Here is a 14,867-nt window from a genome sequence, read left to right on the forward strand (position 1 = left end):
AGCACATGTGATTTTACTGTACACTTAATTTTTAATTTGTATTTGTAAGGAAATAAAAAATGCAGGGATATTTCAGGTAACAAACTCATGCTTAAATACACAGTGTAAAATGTTAGGGGACCTATGTCCCAGTGCGTGTGGGCAGCTACAATCAGTAAGCACCCACTCAAAAGATTATATGTTGATATTCCAATAGATGTATTAATGTTGTTTGCATAGTTGAATCATATTTTTAAACATTTAAATACACTGGAGGGCCAGTGAAACACAGTCTTCAGATTCCCCTGCTTAAAGACACCTACTAAATCTGGCAATTAGCTGGTGATTTTAATAAGTTGTGTTTAAGCAGAGGCATGATTTTGCAGACAGGTCTTCCAGGACTGAAATTGGGGATCCCGAGTGAAAATAATGGAAAATACAAGCAACCACCAGATGGCGCTAAGAACATAGCACTGTGCAACAATGTCTCAGCCTGGATACCAGAGAAAAGCCCAACTTACCCACAATGCTTCATGTTTTGCGGCTTGTCCATGCGAATGGCCAGCTTAATCTTCAGGTCGTGGTCGGGGCATGCCTTTGATACGACCATTTTGTGCAGTTCGGATTGTTTTGGACTGTTGGGAGTGGGGTGCAGGACGACCTGAGGGGGTTAAGGAGAAACTGAGCAAAATGAAATGGTGCATGATAAACACAGGAACATCATACACAGCACGTAGACCGTGACTGTGAAACCGAAGTGATGGACTGCTGTACTTTATATCGCACCTTCAGTCCCATCAACCCAGCATACACTAGAGCAGAGGCTGGGCCACGAGTCAGGATGGCTAAACCAGTGTTCATTTCATTGACGAAAACTGACAAAAATATTCGTCAACGGGGATTTATATTCAGAAGTAGCATTATTGGTTGTAGCTGCATGACTAGGTAATGCTGGTCTAACGTGCTTCACCATGCATTCACCATGCATTCACCATGCATCCATCTGAGCAGCGGCGGCCGGTCAGTAGAGGGCGCTATGGGGCTGACAGTCCGTACACTGCTCAGGAAGTGCTGCCATCAGCCTTAGGCATGGAAAACCTCAGAGTCATGGACTGAATGAGGTAAGAGGTACAACATAGCTGGTTTTCACTAGTCTGATATTAGTTTCAGGACACTGAGATTTCTTTATTCTAGTTCTATGCATTAGTTTTTTTTTTATTTTAATATGAATAAAGATGCTTCATATCCAAGTATGTTGAGACAAAATTTTGTTTTTTTTTTTTCCCTATATTTCAATGATAAATAAAGATTATATAAAGCCATTCTAGAAACAGTGCAATGCTTCATATTACAACCTTCACAGCAGTTAGATTTGTGTCCGTCTAGACTGGCCATTCAAATGTAATGCCATACCATAATAATAACTTTATCCCCCTCTTTGTTCTCTCTCTATAATCTTTCATGTTTGTTGGGGCGGGGGGGGGGGTCTCAAAAATATTATCCACAAACTGAGGGTCTGGCAGAAAAAGCCCAGTAACCCCCGCACTGGAGGATGGATTGTCTTCAAACCGTGCAAGTGCCAGTAGATCATCACCGACTACCTTCAAACCCTGCGAGTGCCAGTAGATCATCAGCGACTGCCTTCAAACCCTGCGAGTGCCAGTAGATCATCACCGACAACCTTCAAACCCTGCGAGTGCCAGTAGATCATCAGCGACTGCCTTCAAACCCTGCGAGTGCCAGTAGATCATCACCGACAACCTTCAAACCCTGCGAGTGCCAGTAGATCATCAGCGACTGCCTTCAAACCCTGCGAGTGCCAGTAGATCATCACCGACAACCTTCAAACCCTGCGAGTGCCAGTAGATCATCAGCGACTACCTTCAAACCCTGCGAGTGCCAGTAGATCATCAGCGACTACCTTCAAACCGTGCAAGTGCCAGTAGATCATCACCGACTACCTTCAAACTCTGCGAGTGCCAGTAGATCATCAGCGACTGCCTTCAAACCCTACGAGTGCCAGTAGATCATCACCGACTACCTTCAAACCCTGCGAGTGCCAGTAGATCATCACCGACTACCTTCAAACCCTGCGAGTGCCACTGATCACCACTAGCAAAAAATGTTTCCTTATATTTTTTTCAGTAAATCATAACAGCGATAAGTTTTCAACATGAGAGATTAATGTCGTAAGAGTTTTTAAGTTCATTAAAGTCTAATTTCTGAAAGGGACAAAGATAGCCCTGAATATCTGTCAGATGAAACCTGAACTTTGAACCTGAAGCTTGTTTGTGTTGTGAGAGCTAAAGTCACCCAAGTCAACCTAGTAGTCTGACATTTACAGTCATGTACAGTGAGTAAGGCAGGCCAGTAATAAACCTCTGTAATGGTGTTAAGGTTCTATCATGTGAACATGTACAGTGAGTAAGGCAGTCCAGTAATAAACCTCTGTAATGGTGTTAAGGTTCTATCATGTGAACATGTACAGCTATAACAGGGTTTGACCGATGGCGGCAGAGTAAACCAGTGTGAGGCCTGTGTCCGAGCTGGGTCCGTCCCAGCAAGCCATGGCGGGGGGTGGGGGGTGGGGTCCTACCCGTCCCAGCTCCTTATCTTCCAGAGCCAGCACGCCCGTGCTCTCGGTGAACAGCTTCACTTTGACGGCTGGCAGGGGGTGCGTGGTGGTGAAGTCACCCTGAGTCCCCCAGCTGAAAGCAGAGAGGGACAGGCCACACGTCAGCGATTCCCGTCGCGCCGTCTGCAAACTCAGGCACGCGGCCCACAGATGAAATGGAGCAGAATTAATCCTGGTCCCCGCCTGCCAAATGGCCGGCGCTGATCGCTCGGCCGTGAAAGCGATCCCGTTCCTGCCGAGCTCCTGGCCACGGTGCCGCCCGGGCCGCCCCCTATCTTACCTCAGGTGCTGTGAAACCAACCAGATGAAACCAACCAACAATCACTGCCTTCAGCCGAAGCTGTTTTACGCCATTTTCCTAACTACATAAGATCAATGTCATGACTTGGCCTTTGAGTGAAATAGGGTGTCTGGGCTGCCTATGTACATGTGTGTGATTGTGTGTTTGAGAGTCTGCCTTGAAGTTGCCTGGCTTCCCGTTCAGGCTTTGTGCTGCTGGGACAGAGGCCACGCTTATCATGGCTCTGAATCAGGTGAGTGTTTATGAAAAGAGGATGGGAAGCAGAAGCATTTTAAACATACAAACCTGCTTCAGTGCTCGTGTGGTCGTTGCATACCGTTCTGCTGCGCATAAATCCGTCTTATCAAACCGGTGCAGGTGCTACTGCATCACCTGACGCATATTAAGCAAACATGACATAAGAGTTGGGGGGGAGGCTTTTAATTGGCCCAGAAATAAGCAGGCAGTCTTTCCCTCTAGGTGACCTTGCAAGAATCAGGAGGAAAAAAAACTAAAATAGCAGTAGGTATTTCCCATGTCACAGGCCGAGAGTATTTAACGGGGGGGTGGGGGGGGTGCTTAATGAGCAGCCGGCTAGAGCGCGCCGAGACGGGCTGCCATGGCAACCGGCAGCGCACAGCCACGCTCGTGGTCACAGGGGCGGTCTGTATTCGTGTGAGACACATGCAGACCCAGCATGGAGATGGACGTCTGCGTCGATAAATTTAGCCGCGCAGATAACAGGGATCTGACTGCACTACTGGAGTCTGCAACATCATATGGGAAGAAAAGACTCATGGATAGAGGAGGAATCTGCATTACATCCGCCAAATTCTTTTTCCTATTATTATTATTGTTATGAACAATGATGATAATTAATGACTGAGTGTAAACCGTACTTCCAGTCTAAATTACTTAAACACAGACCAGCCACCTTGTGCAGGAAACTGCTTATTATACATCAGCTATAATATTTGTATCTTGGCTCAATAGACAGCTGAATCCGGAACAAGCCATCATGCAGTTTTACTGGTGACCTCACACCATGCACTGAGAGTGCAGCGGGAAGCCGTACATACTGACCTCACAGTAACGTCAGATACAGTCCATAACCGCAACAGGACCAGACCTGTGAGATAAAACCTAGGCAAGATTCAGGCACGTTTTCATCAATGAAAATGGAATTTGGTTATTTAGAGCGATAAGCATTTTACTATGTAGAGGAACAGTGCCATCGTTCTATGAGTTACGAAAGCGCTTCAATAACAGGTGGCCTTCACTGTGCGAGATCCTCCAAACGTCTTTCAGTCTTTGTTTGTTTAGAAGAAGGTTATCAAGGTTAAACTGCCTGTTGGCTGATGAGTGGTTTGCAACAGCAACCTTGGGGGAATTCATCAAAGTGAACCCATCCCCCAGATCAAGAGCAGTGATCGGCAAAGCAGGAAGCCTTTGGATGCAATGTTAAGTTACGGACACCGCCTGAGGCCTGACCAAGAAAACGTCACTCCCTGCCTGAGACTATGAGGCCTGACCAGGAAAACGTCACTCCCTGCCTGAGACTATGAGGCCTGACCAGGAAAACGTCACTCCCTGCCTGAGACTATGAGGCCTGACCAGGAAAACGTCACTCCCTGCCTGAGACTATGAGGCCTGACCAGGAAAACGTCACTCCCTGCCTGAGACTATGAGGCCTGACCAGGAAAACGTCACTCCCTGCCTGAGACTATGAGGCCTGACCAGGAAAACGTCACTCCCTGCCTGAGACTATGAGGCCTGACCAGGAAAACGTCACTCCCTGCCTGAGACTATGAGGCCTGACCAGGAAAACGTCACTCCCTGCCTGAGACTATGAGGCCTGACCAGGAAAACGTCACTCCCTGCCTGAGACTATGAGGCCTGACCAGGAAAACGTCACTCCCTGCCTGAGACTATGAGGCCTGACCAGGAAAACGTCACTCCCTGCCTGAGACTATGCTCCATCAAAGCGTTAAACCTGAAGCATCTGTGATTCAACTGCAGCATATTGTGGTTAATAACATGCTTGAAATGTCACATTTTGAATGCCTGCTAGGAATGATTAGGCCTTTTCCCAGGAGGCTGTGATGAATACAATTTCAGAAAAACAGCCCATGTATCTCAAGTCCAGTAGTTTTAGAGGTCTCCCCTCCCCCAAGTCCTGTAGTTTTAGTGGTCTCCCCTCCCCCAAGTCCTGTAGTTTTAGAGGTCTCCCCTCCCCCAAGTCCTGTAGTTTTAGAGGTCTCCCCTCCCCCAAGTCCTGTAGTTTTAGAGGTCTCCCCTCCCCCAAGTCCTGTAGTTTTAGAGGTCTCCCCTCCCCCAAGTCCTGTAGTTTTAGAGGTCTCCCCTCCCCCAAGTCCTGTAGTTTTAGTGGTCTCCCCTCCCCCAAGTCCTGTAGTTTTAGAGGTCTCCCCTCCCCCAAGTCCTGTAGTTTTAGAGGTCTCCCCTCCCCCAAGTCCTGTAGTTTTAGAGGTCTCCCCTCACCCAAGTCCTGTAGTTTTAGTGGTCTCCCCTCCCTCAAGTCCTGTAGTTTTAGAGGTCTCCCCTCCCCCAAGTCCTGTAGTTTTAGTGGTCTCCCCTCCCCCAAGTCCTGTAGTTTTAGAGGTCTCCCCTCCCCCAAGTCCTGTAGTTTTAGAGGTCTCCCCTCCCCCAAGTCCTGTAGTTTTAGTGGTCGCCCCTCCCCCAAGTCCTGTAGTTTTAGAGGTTTCCCCTCCTTCAAATCCTGTAGTTTTAGAGGTCTCCCCTCCCCCAAGTCCTGTAGTTTTAGTGGTCTCCCCTCCCCCAAGTCCTGTAGTTTTCGAGGTCTCCCCTCCCCCAAGTCCTGTAGTTTTAGAGGTCTCCCCTCCCCCAAGTCCTGTAGTTTTAGAGGTCTCCCCTCCCCCAAGTCCCGTAGTTTTAGAGGTTTCCCCTCCTTCAAGTCCTGTAGTTTTAGAGGTCTCCCCTCCCCCAAGTCCTGTAGTTTTAGAGGTCTCCCCTCTCCCAAGTCCTGTAGTTTTAGAGGTCTCCCCTCCCCCAAGTCCTGTTCCCCAGTAAAACTTGCATTCATGCCAAGATAACAGGTGTATGACCAGGATGTTGTAATTCCACTAATGTATTAAATCCAGACGCACCGATACTATTTCATTTTCGGACCTAGTACAAGTGCGGATGTTCACTTTCTGGTAATCACCGATGCCATTTTTTTAGACCAAGTACGAGTATGGTGGCTCACTTTCTGGTAATCACAATACCATTTATTTCAGACCAAGTACGAGTATGGTGGCTCACTTTCTGGTAATCACGATACCATTTTTTTAAGACCAAGTACGAGTATGGATGCTCATGCTATGGGTGATCGTAGCAGTGCTGATTATTGCCTTTTTATACCGTGTACCACCTCAGAGAGGACGCTCTCCCCGTACCACCACAAGAAATCGTGCCTGATCAGTACTGGCTAACAGCTTCTGTTACTTTCATAACACGAGGAACGTTTACTGAATGTTATGGTTACGGTATGGAAACATTCAAAGTGACCAGTTTTCCTGACGTTCCCAGAACATCATCAAACTATTACAATGACTCCTACAACTAAGATAAATAACATAAAAGCAAATGAAGACCGTGGCAGAACAGCAGGTAATATTTTCACTTTACACCTCAAAGGTCACGGGTTTAAGGCTGGATGGCATGTTCACAGCATACACATATAGCAATTTATAAAACAATATTTTTCAACATTAATTGCATTAAAAGCATGTTCAGGTCAAGCCTGGCGTCTGGGGGGGGGAACAGCCAGGAAAGTTCCCAGGGGCCCAGGAGAAGCAGTGACCCTCATGGAGGGGCGCCCCATTTAATTAGCTTTGTCCCGAGCCCAGGAATTATGCAGGCCGGTCCTGGTGCAGGGAATAATGGTGACATACTGACATTAGCTCTGCCCGAACTCAGGGGCCTCACCGTTCAAAGGACGCGGTCTATGAAGGTGTAGGCTTCCCCAGTATTAGCATTAGGTTCCAGTCCCTAATACCTGCCAATGAAATCTTACAAAAAGCACCACAGACTAAGCAGGTTCAGTTAGGGAAATAACTCCAGCTGTTTTAGCGGGAAAGTAACTCACTTGGGCATCATCATCTCTAGCAGAACATTGTAAGCACGATGCAGAAGAGTCTAAGCTTTACAAAAAATGTAGGGCAGAAAGGAAGCCCATGGATTTTATCAAGGAGGTTCCTCTTAAGTACACAGCCTGCCTGCTCATGGTCACATGACTTATGCTGGGCTGAAATGGCACTTGGAAGGAGGCTGCCGCAGCAAGCACAGGGCAGGTCTGACCAGCCCGGAGATGTATCTTTCTGGGTACTCCACATGTTCGGTGCTCACATGGACGTGGAAAAGCACAGCCTATGTAGTACCCAGGGCAGGGGAGTGCCCCAATCTCCTCGCACCTCAGCTCGCCGCGTACTACACCTGCACCCTCTCTCCGACCCATGATCACATGACCTGTGGGTAGCCATGGTGACCAGAGTGCTCACCATTTCTGAGGGAATCGCTCGCTCTCAGTCATGTCTAAGCGGCCGCCAACCCTAGGCGATATTCATCCCCATCTGGCTGGCATCAAATGCAAACCCCAGGAGGAATTCTGGCGATGTCACTGGTGACGTCATGAGGTCACCAGGCATCGTGAGGAGTAATTATGGCGAGTGGGATGAAGGCCGGGCTGCCCTTGATCTGCATTCCCACCTCCATGCTCTGGTCAGACACCGAGGGGAAGCTTCCGATTGAGGCACATAGACAGGGGTCTTCTGCATTGCAGGAAACCTGTTCAGACTGATCAGCTCTTTTTTCGGATTTAATTGACCTCATGTGGTCCTTGTATGACCATTTGAATGCACAGGTACACATACGTGCTTGACTTGACTGTGATCATTGACCTTATTACCAACCAGCTGTCAATGAATCATAACACTTTGACTCTTCAGATTATTGTTGGTTTAAATGCTACAACATGTACTGTTTGTATGTTAGGAGACAGGTCAGTGTAAATGTCACACTCTCCGCATACATTTTCAGGCATTGACATGCATAGGGATGCAAATGTTAGCTGTAATATTGTACACCCCTAGATGGCAGCAGAGGAATCCACATCTATTTCAATACAGGCGATCCCAGGTCAGTCATATTTTCATTAGTGAGGAAAATATTATTATTCATCGAAACAGAAGTTGCCCTCTTAAGAGTAATGTTGCAGATCTTGCTCGTTAGGTGTCAAGTTGTGTTTTTTTTATATGAATTACTGCAAAGAAATGAAAGCTGTAATAAAGGAGGTTCCAGGATTTCTGTCTGAGATTCATACAGGGTCAGTGACAGGGGGAGTAGATGTCCACTTCAGTGCCACAGGAAAGGTCCTTTCTGTCCAGCTTCTGTCGCACGGCACTGATTCTCAGCCCATTAAACTTCCATCTGTTTGCCACAAGAGGCGGTAGGGAGGGCGTGACAGCAAAGCCGTTATTGGAATGAGACACGCAGAATATGCCGTCTCCTTAAGACTTAATATCGGAGGACAAAACAGAACATTCCCACTATCTTTTAGCTGGCAAAAATGTATAAAGAAATGCATATAACTCCTGTATCTATGTATGATAGCTTTCTATGTTAGTGTATTTATGCATATGTACTACATATACATATAATATACATCTATCTATCTGTATATGTTGTATGTATGTGTGTGTGTGAAGATAAAAAAGAGGCCTCCTTTAGCAAAGATAAGATCATTTAAAAGCAAAGCAGAAATGGCACAGACTAATCTCTCCAAGGAACACAGACGGTCCAAGAGTCCCTCAGCCGACATCTCATGTGAGCTTAGCTTTAATTAAAGCTAGAGAACAGGATCAGTGCCGGGGGGGGGGGGGGGGGGGGGGTGCACCCACTGCCCCTGCAGAGAGGATGCTCTCTGTCCCAGGTATCTTATAAGCCCCCCTCCCCACATGGGGGGAGGAGACAGCACCTCGGTGTCAGCACAGCATGTCAGCTTTCATGCCACCCCCCGCCGCACCAAATGATTGACAGGTAGCATGTGATGATACGTGATGTCCCTCGGCCGACGTCGTCGTGCGACAGTGTGCCACTAATGTGTGAGCTAGTGAAACGGAACCAGCAGAGAATGGCAGGTGTTTGAGGTGGGGTCCAAAGGGTTAAACTCGGCGAGGGGAGGGACAATGATGCAGCGTAGCCAGCGAGACCATAGTTGGACACAGAGCAAAGGTCACACACTCACGTGGGCTTCGACGCCTCCGCCTGGTCAGTCTGCAGCTTCTGTCCGCCCTCCACCTCCATGGTACAGTAAACAATGCGGTTGGGGGCCAGTGACTTTAAGCCCTGCACCTCCATGATCACCACCTGAAAACAGCCCCCACAATCCGCCGTCAGCCCCTGGCCATTCAGCTCCGACACCGACTGATGCTGCTTGGTGCTATCAGCACTCTGAAGTATGACAGCAATCTACGAGAACTAAGCAGATGAGTCAGTTCTGTGAGGTATAAGGTCTTCCTGTTCTTACCCGATTACTAAGATACCTCAGTATTTTACAGATTGCCTTTGTGACAGCAGTCCCTGGCTGCTCTAGTGATCTTCCTACTGTAGAACAGCAGATCTGCTCATAATCACAGGCGCAAAGGCAATCTATCACAGGTGCATTCATTATGCCAGCAGCTGATTCGTCAGGAACTCAGATTTTTAATGTATTTTTTCTAGCATGAGGCATTTCCTTAGAACACACAGGAACCGGTACACATCCTGTGCATTGTGGATTTCATGGCAAAAAGATCACTGAAATATAGATGCCCAGAGGACTTCAAATGCTAAAAAAGGCTTTTGTCTTGTGGACAGAATGGCATAACGGATTCATAACACACCCATCACATACCTCCAGACGCCCCCCCCCCCCCCATCCCCACCCCCTTGTAACATTTTACTCTGTGGACAAAAATACACTTTATCAGGCATGGAACAGCAGGGGAAACAGAGACCTGTGAATTCTGGAGGGCTTGGGAGGTTCTCAGTGACGCAAACTCTCCCACTGCTGGGATTGCATTTAGCCGTTTAGCCGACGCTTTGACCAAAACAACATATGGGTGAGGAAAGCCTGGGGTGGGAATGCAGGGTCAGTCAGCACCCGGTGGCCCTCAAACCGTCGGCGTTAGGGGTCTGGTTCAGGGGCCCAGAGGTGTGATATGATTACTGTGCTGACCAGCGGATCTGAACCCATACCCTTCCTGAGAGCACAGAGGCCTCACACCAGCCACCGAAACGCCACAGAGCTTCCTCACCTCCAGAGTGAAGGAGAGCACCACGTCCGACTTGGAGAGCTGGTTCTCGTCTTCCTGGCCCATGTCCATGATGGAGGTGTTGTGACCCCTCCTCAGCTTCTGCAGCTTGAACTCGCCCCCCTTGGACACGGGCATGCTCTCCAGGTTGGCCATCAGCAGGTTCACCGACGACTTGAGCTCCTCGATGTACATCCCCTCCATGTCTTTGGAGACAAACTTAGGAAACTTTCCTGCCTACAGATGACAGACCATGTGGGACGTTAACATCAATACAAACACCACTGACATCTCCGAATCAAATGTACAGGAAAACGATTTCTACCCTAACTGGGCCAAGTCTCAGATCTCTAAGCTGCACTCCTGTCCATGCACATGGATAAACATGGAGTTTCCATAACCCAGCTGTTCGTGAGATGTTCGCGCTCCCCAGATACACACTCTCGCTATCTGCTCCGCCATCTGCAGCCTGCCGTCCAGCTCCCGTCTGATCTGGGCAGCCTGCTCGTCGGGGTTGTCCAACTGGAAATACAAAGGAAATAACAAAGGAAGATGAACCAGACACAGTCCAATCATTCTATATTTCTCAAGGAATGAATATTATTATTTCTCTCACTTAGTTGACTAAGCAGATGCCATTGTTACTGCAGCCTTGACTGATGACCTTTGAGTAATTGTCCTGCAGTCTCTCCCTTCTGAGAATGTCAAATATCACCTGATCACAAATTACCCAACATAATTTCTCAATCTGTCATGACATTCTTTACCTGTGAAACATTTGGTGTTTGTACGATGATCCTAATGTAACCCTCATGTATAAGCATGAAATTAAAGTTTCCTGATCATTGGGTTGGAGGTTGAATAGCTGCAGTACGCTGGAAAAATCTACTACAGCATGTATCTCTTGGACAAAGGCATATTTTTATATCTCTCAGATCAGGGGGATGAAAAAATGCATCGCAATCATTATCAAATCAAAATAATTCAATCAAACACAAAAAATATGATGATATGATGATGATCAAAATGAAAAAGAAACATCAAACTTTTTGGTGGCCATCCTGTCAAGTTTCATTCACTTATAACAATGTGTATATTTCACCCTTGATTTGAACATTAGTTGCTATCAGACGGAAACTCACCCTGGGTCAGCAAGCAACAGAGACACTGAAAGGCCGCCAGCTTTCAGTTTTGCTTTATGTGACCTTTAAGAATGTCACTTTATAATAAGAAATCGTACTGGTCACAGTGTGCAAAGGCCTTTGACTGCAAAGGCTAATTTGGAGTAAGGAGTTTACAGAGACTTGTTAGTGTGCGTGTGCTGAGCTAGATGGAAAAACAGCCACAGTTTCTGAGTTATATTCGCCTCGGAGATGGAAACAAGCCGTGAAATGATGGAGAGAGATTCAATCATGACCTTCCTTCCGAGCACAGCCAAACAAGGCCACGTTGAAAGATATCAGATTCCATCAGCCACAGAAATAACAGAGGCAAATTCATACCCTTTCTGCTTTTTCCAAGTTGTGAGAAGATGGTTTTTAAATCTAAATTGATTGGTTTGGTTTCGCAAAGGTTATTAGATGCATTTTTATGAGTCCTTGTGATAAGGATTTGAAATGTTGGATGGGGCAGTGCAGTTATATTCTGGAGCTCTGTCAGGTTCTGTAATGAAGGGGGGGCACCACCAGCTGCATGGTGGTGTAATGTAAATAAACAGCCCCAGACAGTGTCTCATATGTACGCTGCTTATAGCCTTGACTGTGAGATGTTTGGAAAAGCGAGGCTGACCACGGCACAGAAGCCATACCGTGTGACAGAAACGAAATCGTCTCACTGCTGGCGGAAACAGCATCTTCTGTCAGCGAGCAGAAACGGCCTCAACCTTTTCTTTTCAAAGAGTGGCGACTTCTTGGTGGTACACAGTGCAGTTAGGGGCATAACAGGCGATCTGTGCTGCTGATATGATGAGTTTTCAAATGTAAGCGCTCACTGAGAAAAAATAACACGCTGCCACGCTGGAGAGGAATTAAGTGCATGGCCTGTAGAGACCAGCTTAATTAAGCACTATTTCCTTTTCAAGCCATCTATATATGTTAGGATATTGTGGTAAAAAGGGAAAAAATGATGAAATAAGTATTTAGAGGAGGTGATACCTCTGACTATAGCAGACGGAGCAGAGCGTGGGCGGGGCTCCTGACAGCCCGGGGCGGAGGGCAGACAGGCTGTCACATCCACCCTATTTGGCCTGTCCTGCCCTCCGGCTCTGTCCCCGGGACGGGCAGCACAAGGTGCGGAGGTTCTGCAGACATGTTAGCTGGTTGTCTGTCTGGGACAGGGACCTACAGTGCTGTTCCCCTTACTGTCACCAGCTGGTCCCCTAGAGTCTACATCTTTATGGAATGTCCATGAATCACCAGCTAATTCCCTCCTACAGGATCCTCCAGGGGGGTTCATGCTCACTCTGTCCAAGGCTATAGTCTCGGGCCCCAGCAAAAATGAGGGCACCCCCGCCTCGCGAGAAAGGGAACGATCAATTAAATCAGCAACACTTGCTGATAACAGCTAGGGGCTCCCAGGTAAGTTAGTCTGTCCCTGGCCTCATCCTCACACGCAGCTTTCACCTAGCAGAATGAAAGCATGTTCTTTCCAACCTGCGCTGCTCAGTCCAGGGTGAATGTAGATGGGTCTGCTTTTCCGGAACCACAAACTTCTGTCGTATTCCCACCACTGGAACTCGGACCAATTGTAGTTTCTCAGAGGTAGTTCAGGAACTTTTTTTTTAGTCCCTACTACCAGGCAGGAGAAACCCTGTAAGGTTTGGCTGTCCATCACAGGGACACAATATGAATTTATTTAGTTTTATTCCCATTTCCTCTGGGATCGTTATTTACTGCCAGAGACCACAGAACAGTAAGTGGCCAAGGAGTATGTGAGAGGGCACAGCGCAGATGTACCTCTGAGTGTGTTCCCCGAATCGCTCGCAAAGGCAGACTGTGCGACTCTGAAAGTGTTAGTTGTTAATGATTCCTTCTAGGAAACTGAGGAGACTGTTGTTATTTCAGCTGAAATAGCTCTGAAAGGTCAGTGACACGGAACGCGGCCTGTCCGCAACAAAATCTGACACCCACAATTCACTGCAGTGCCCAGGTGCAACAGAGCCAATCATTGTGTTGTTGTTTGGTTACGGCCTGCAGAAACAGGAAGTGAGGGCTACCTAGTCCCCCACAGCCAGTATTTACACTGTTCTCTCATTCATTACTGTGTATAAGGCTCAGCCAGTACCCAAAATGAGATTAGGTACATATACGCTCACAGAAAGCCTAGGGACGCGTGCTCAGTTCTATATTGTAGCAAATTTATTGGTTTTATAACAAAATTCAATTGAACAGCAATGTTTAACATATCCTTATGCATCTTCCACAAATTTTTGTTTTATTGAGTGTCATAATTTTTTTCACTGCTTTTCCCATTTTGCAATCGTTGTCACTGGTTCCCAAATGGATACTAAACACAAAAGTTTGGTGTTTGATGTCATTGCAAAGGTGTTACTAATTAAAAAACACCCAGTGAGACTGCTTGTCAATTAACCTTTTAACTCAGAACTGTTTTAGAGCTATAATTTGGTTTCAAAACTTCTGGTTGTTTTTAATGTTATATATATTTTTGTTTGTAAACAAATTAATAAAGTAATTTTTGTTATAAAACAATAAATTTGCAATATTTTTACTGAATTAATAGAGCCTTTCTCTGAACATTCTACTGCCCAATTCAGCCAAAGGGAATGTAATTTTACATGAACCAAACATTAAAAGAAGTGCATTTTGCGAATGGCTCCTTGTCGTTCCCTCTGAATCCTGCAGCTATCCGAGACTCTGCCACACTCTGCCAAGCAGAGATGGATGAGGAGCTGAACTCGATACCAGCAGCAGCAGATCTGCATGCAGCCAGTTACCATCTTCCCTTTGTTCCTGACCTAACTTTTCCCGCCACGCTGCACATCCGCTGTGTAAGCAGATAATAAGCAGATAATGTACGCCGCCCAGCATTTCCCAAACAAGTAATTTCATTACAACTCAGTTCATTTCCTTCGTGCATTTTCTCTCAGGTTCCACAGTAAATCCCACCAGGTTTCTGAGTTACATCATCTCATCTTCTGCTCTGAGGCTGGCAGCCATATGGGCCACCGAACTAGAAGGGCCTTTTATGGGAAAGTCACCTGACCAGAGGCGGCACGTGATTGGAGCACAGAAAGCATTATAAACGATCCTGCTAGCTTTCCATGGAGCAACACCAGTTAGGCATCTTTCCCCAGAGTAAAACAGCAGCTAGATGTGCTGGTTGGTAACACACTTCAACCCAGGGGCTCCTTCTGATAGACAGCAGCATGATCTTTATATTCCATCTGGAGCCGAATTGTATTTAACCAATCAAAGTATTTTTAAGGACCTGTGCTGCAGGGTCTGGTAAATCAGGCTCATTGTTCAGTGTGATTTTTATCAGTTGATGAAGTTAGTTTTCATGACACAATTACTCAAGTAATGAACCGGTTCCGTTTTAACAGTTTAGAACTTGTTCGTGCAGGAATGTCAGTGTGATGGACAGGATTCATCTGAAAGAGTTTATTTGGTTAAACACAGAAAAAAACACTGCATGATACACT

The 14,867-nt window shown here is 46.8% G+C and overlaps 1 protein-coding gene across 13 annotated transcripts in view; it reads right to left on the bottom strand.

Annotated features, from left to right (window-relative positions):
- The window catches only part of cadpsa (Ca2+-dependent activator protein for secretion a), a 120,456-nt gene that overhangs the window by 68,006 nt on the left and 37,583 nt on the right, over positions 1 to 14,867 (bottom strand). For all 13 annotated transcript variants that reach the window (XM_023794021.2, XM_023794018.2, XM_023794017.2 and 10 more), the window contains exons 4-8: positions 10,649 to 10,729; positions 10,211 to 10,444; positions 9,160 to 9,281; positions 2,576 to 2,687; positions 501 to 640 (exon numbers count right to left, since the gene is read on the bottom strand). In XM_023794021.2, coding sequence (XP_023649789.1) covers positions 501 to 640; positions 2,576 to 2,687; positions 9,160 to 9,281; positions 10,211 to 10,444; positions 10,649 to 10,729 — 689 coding nt within the window. The remainder of the gene's footprint in view (positions 1 to 500; positions 641 to 2,575; positions 2,688 to 9,159; positions 9,282 to 10,210; positions 10,445 to 10,648; positions 10,730 to 14,867) is intronic.

The sequence above is a fragment of the Paramormyrops kingsleyae genome, chromosome 8, assembly GCF_048594095.1.
Source record: "Paramormyrops kingsleyae isolate MSU_618 chromosome 8, PKINGS_0.4, whole genome shotgun sequence".
Lineage (NCBI taxonomy): Eukaryota > Metazoa > Chordata > Actinopteri > Osteoglossiformes > Mormyridae > Paramormyrops > Paramormyrops kingsleyae.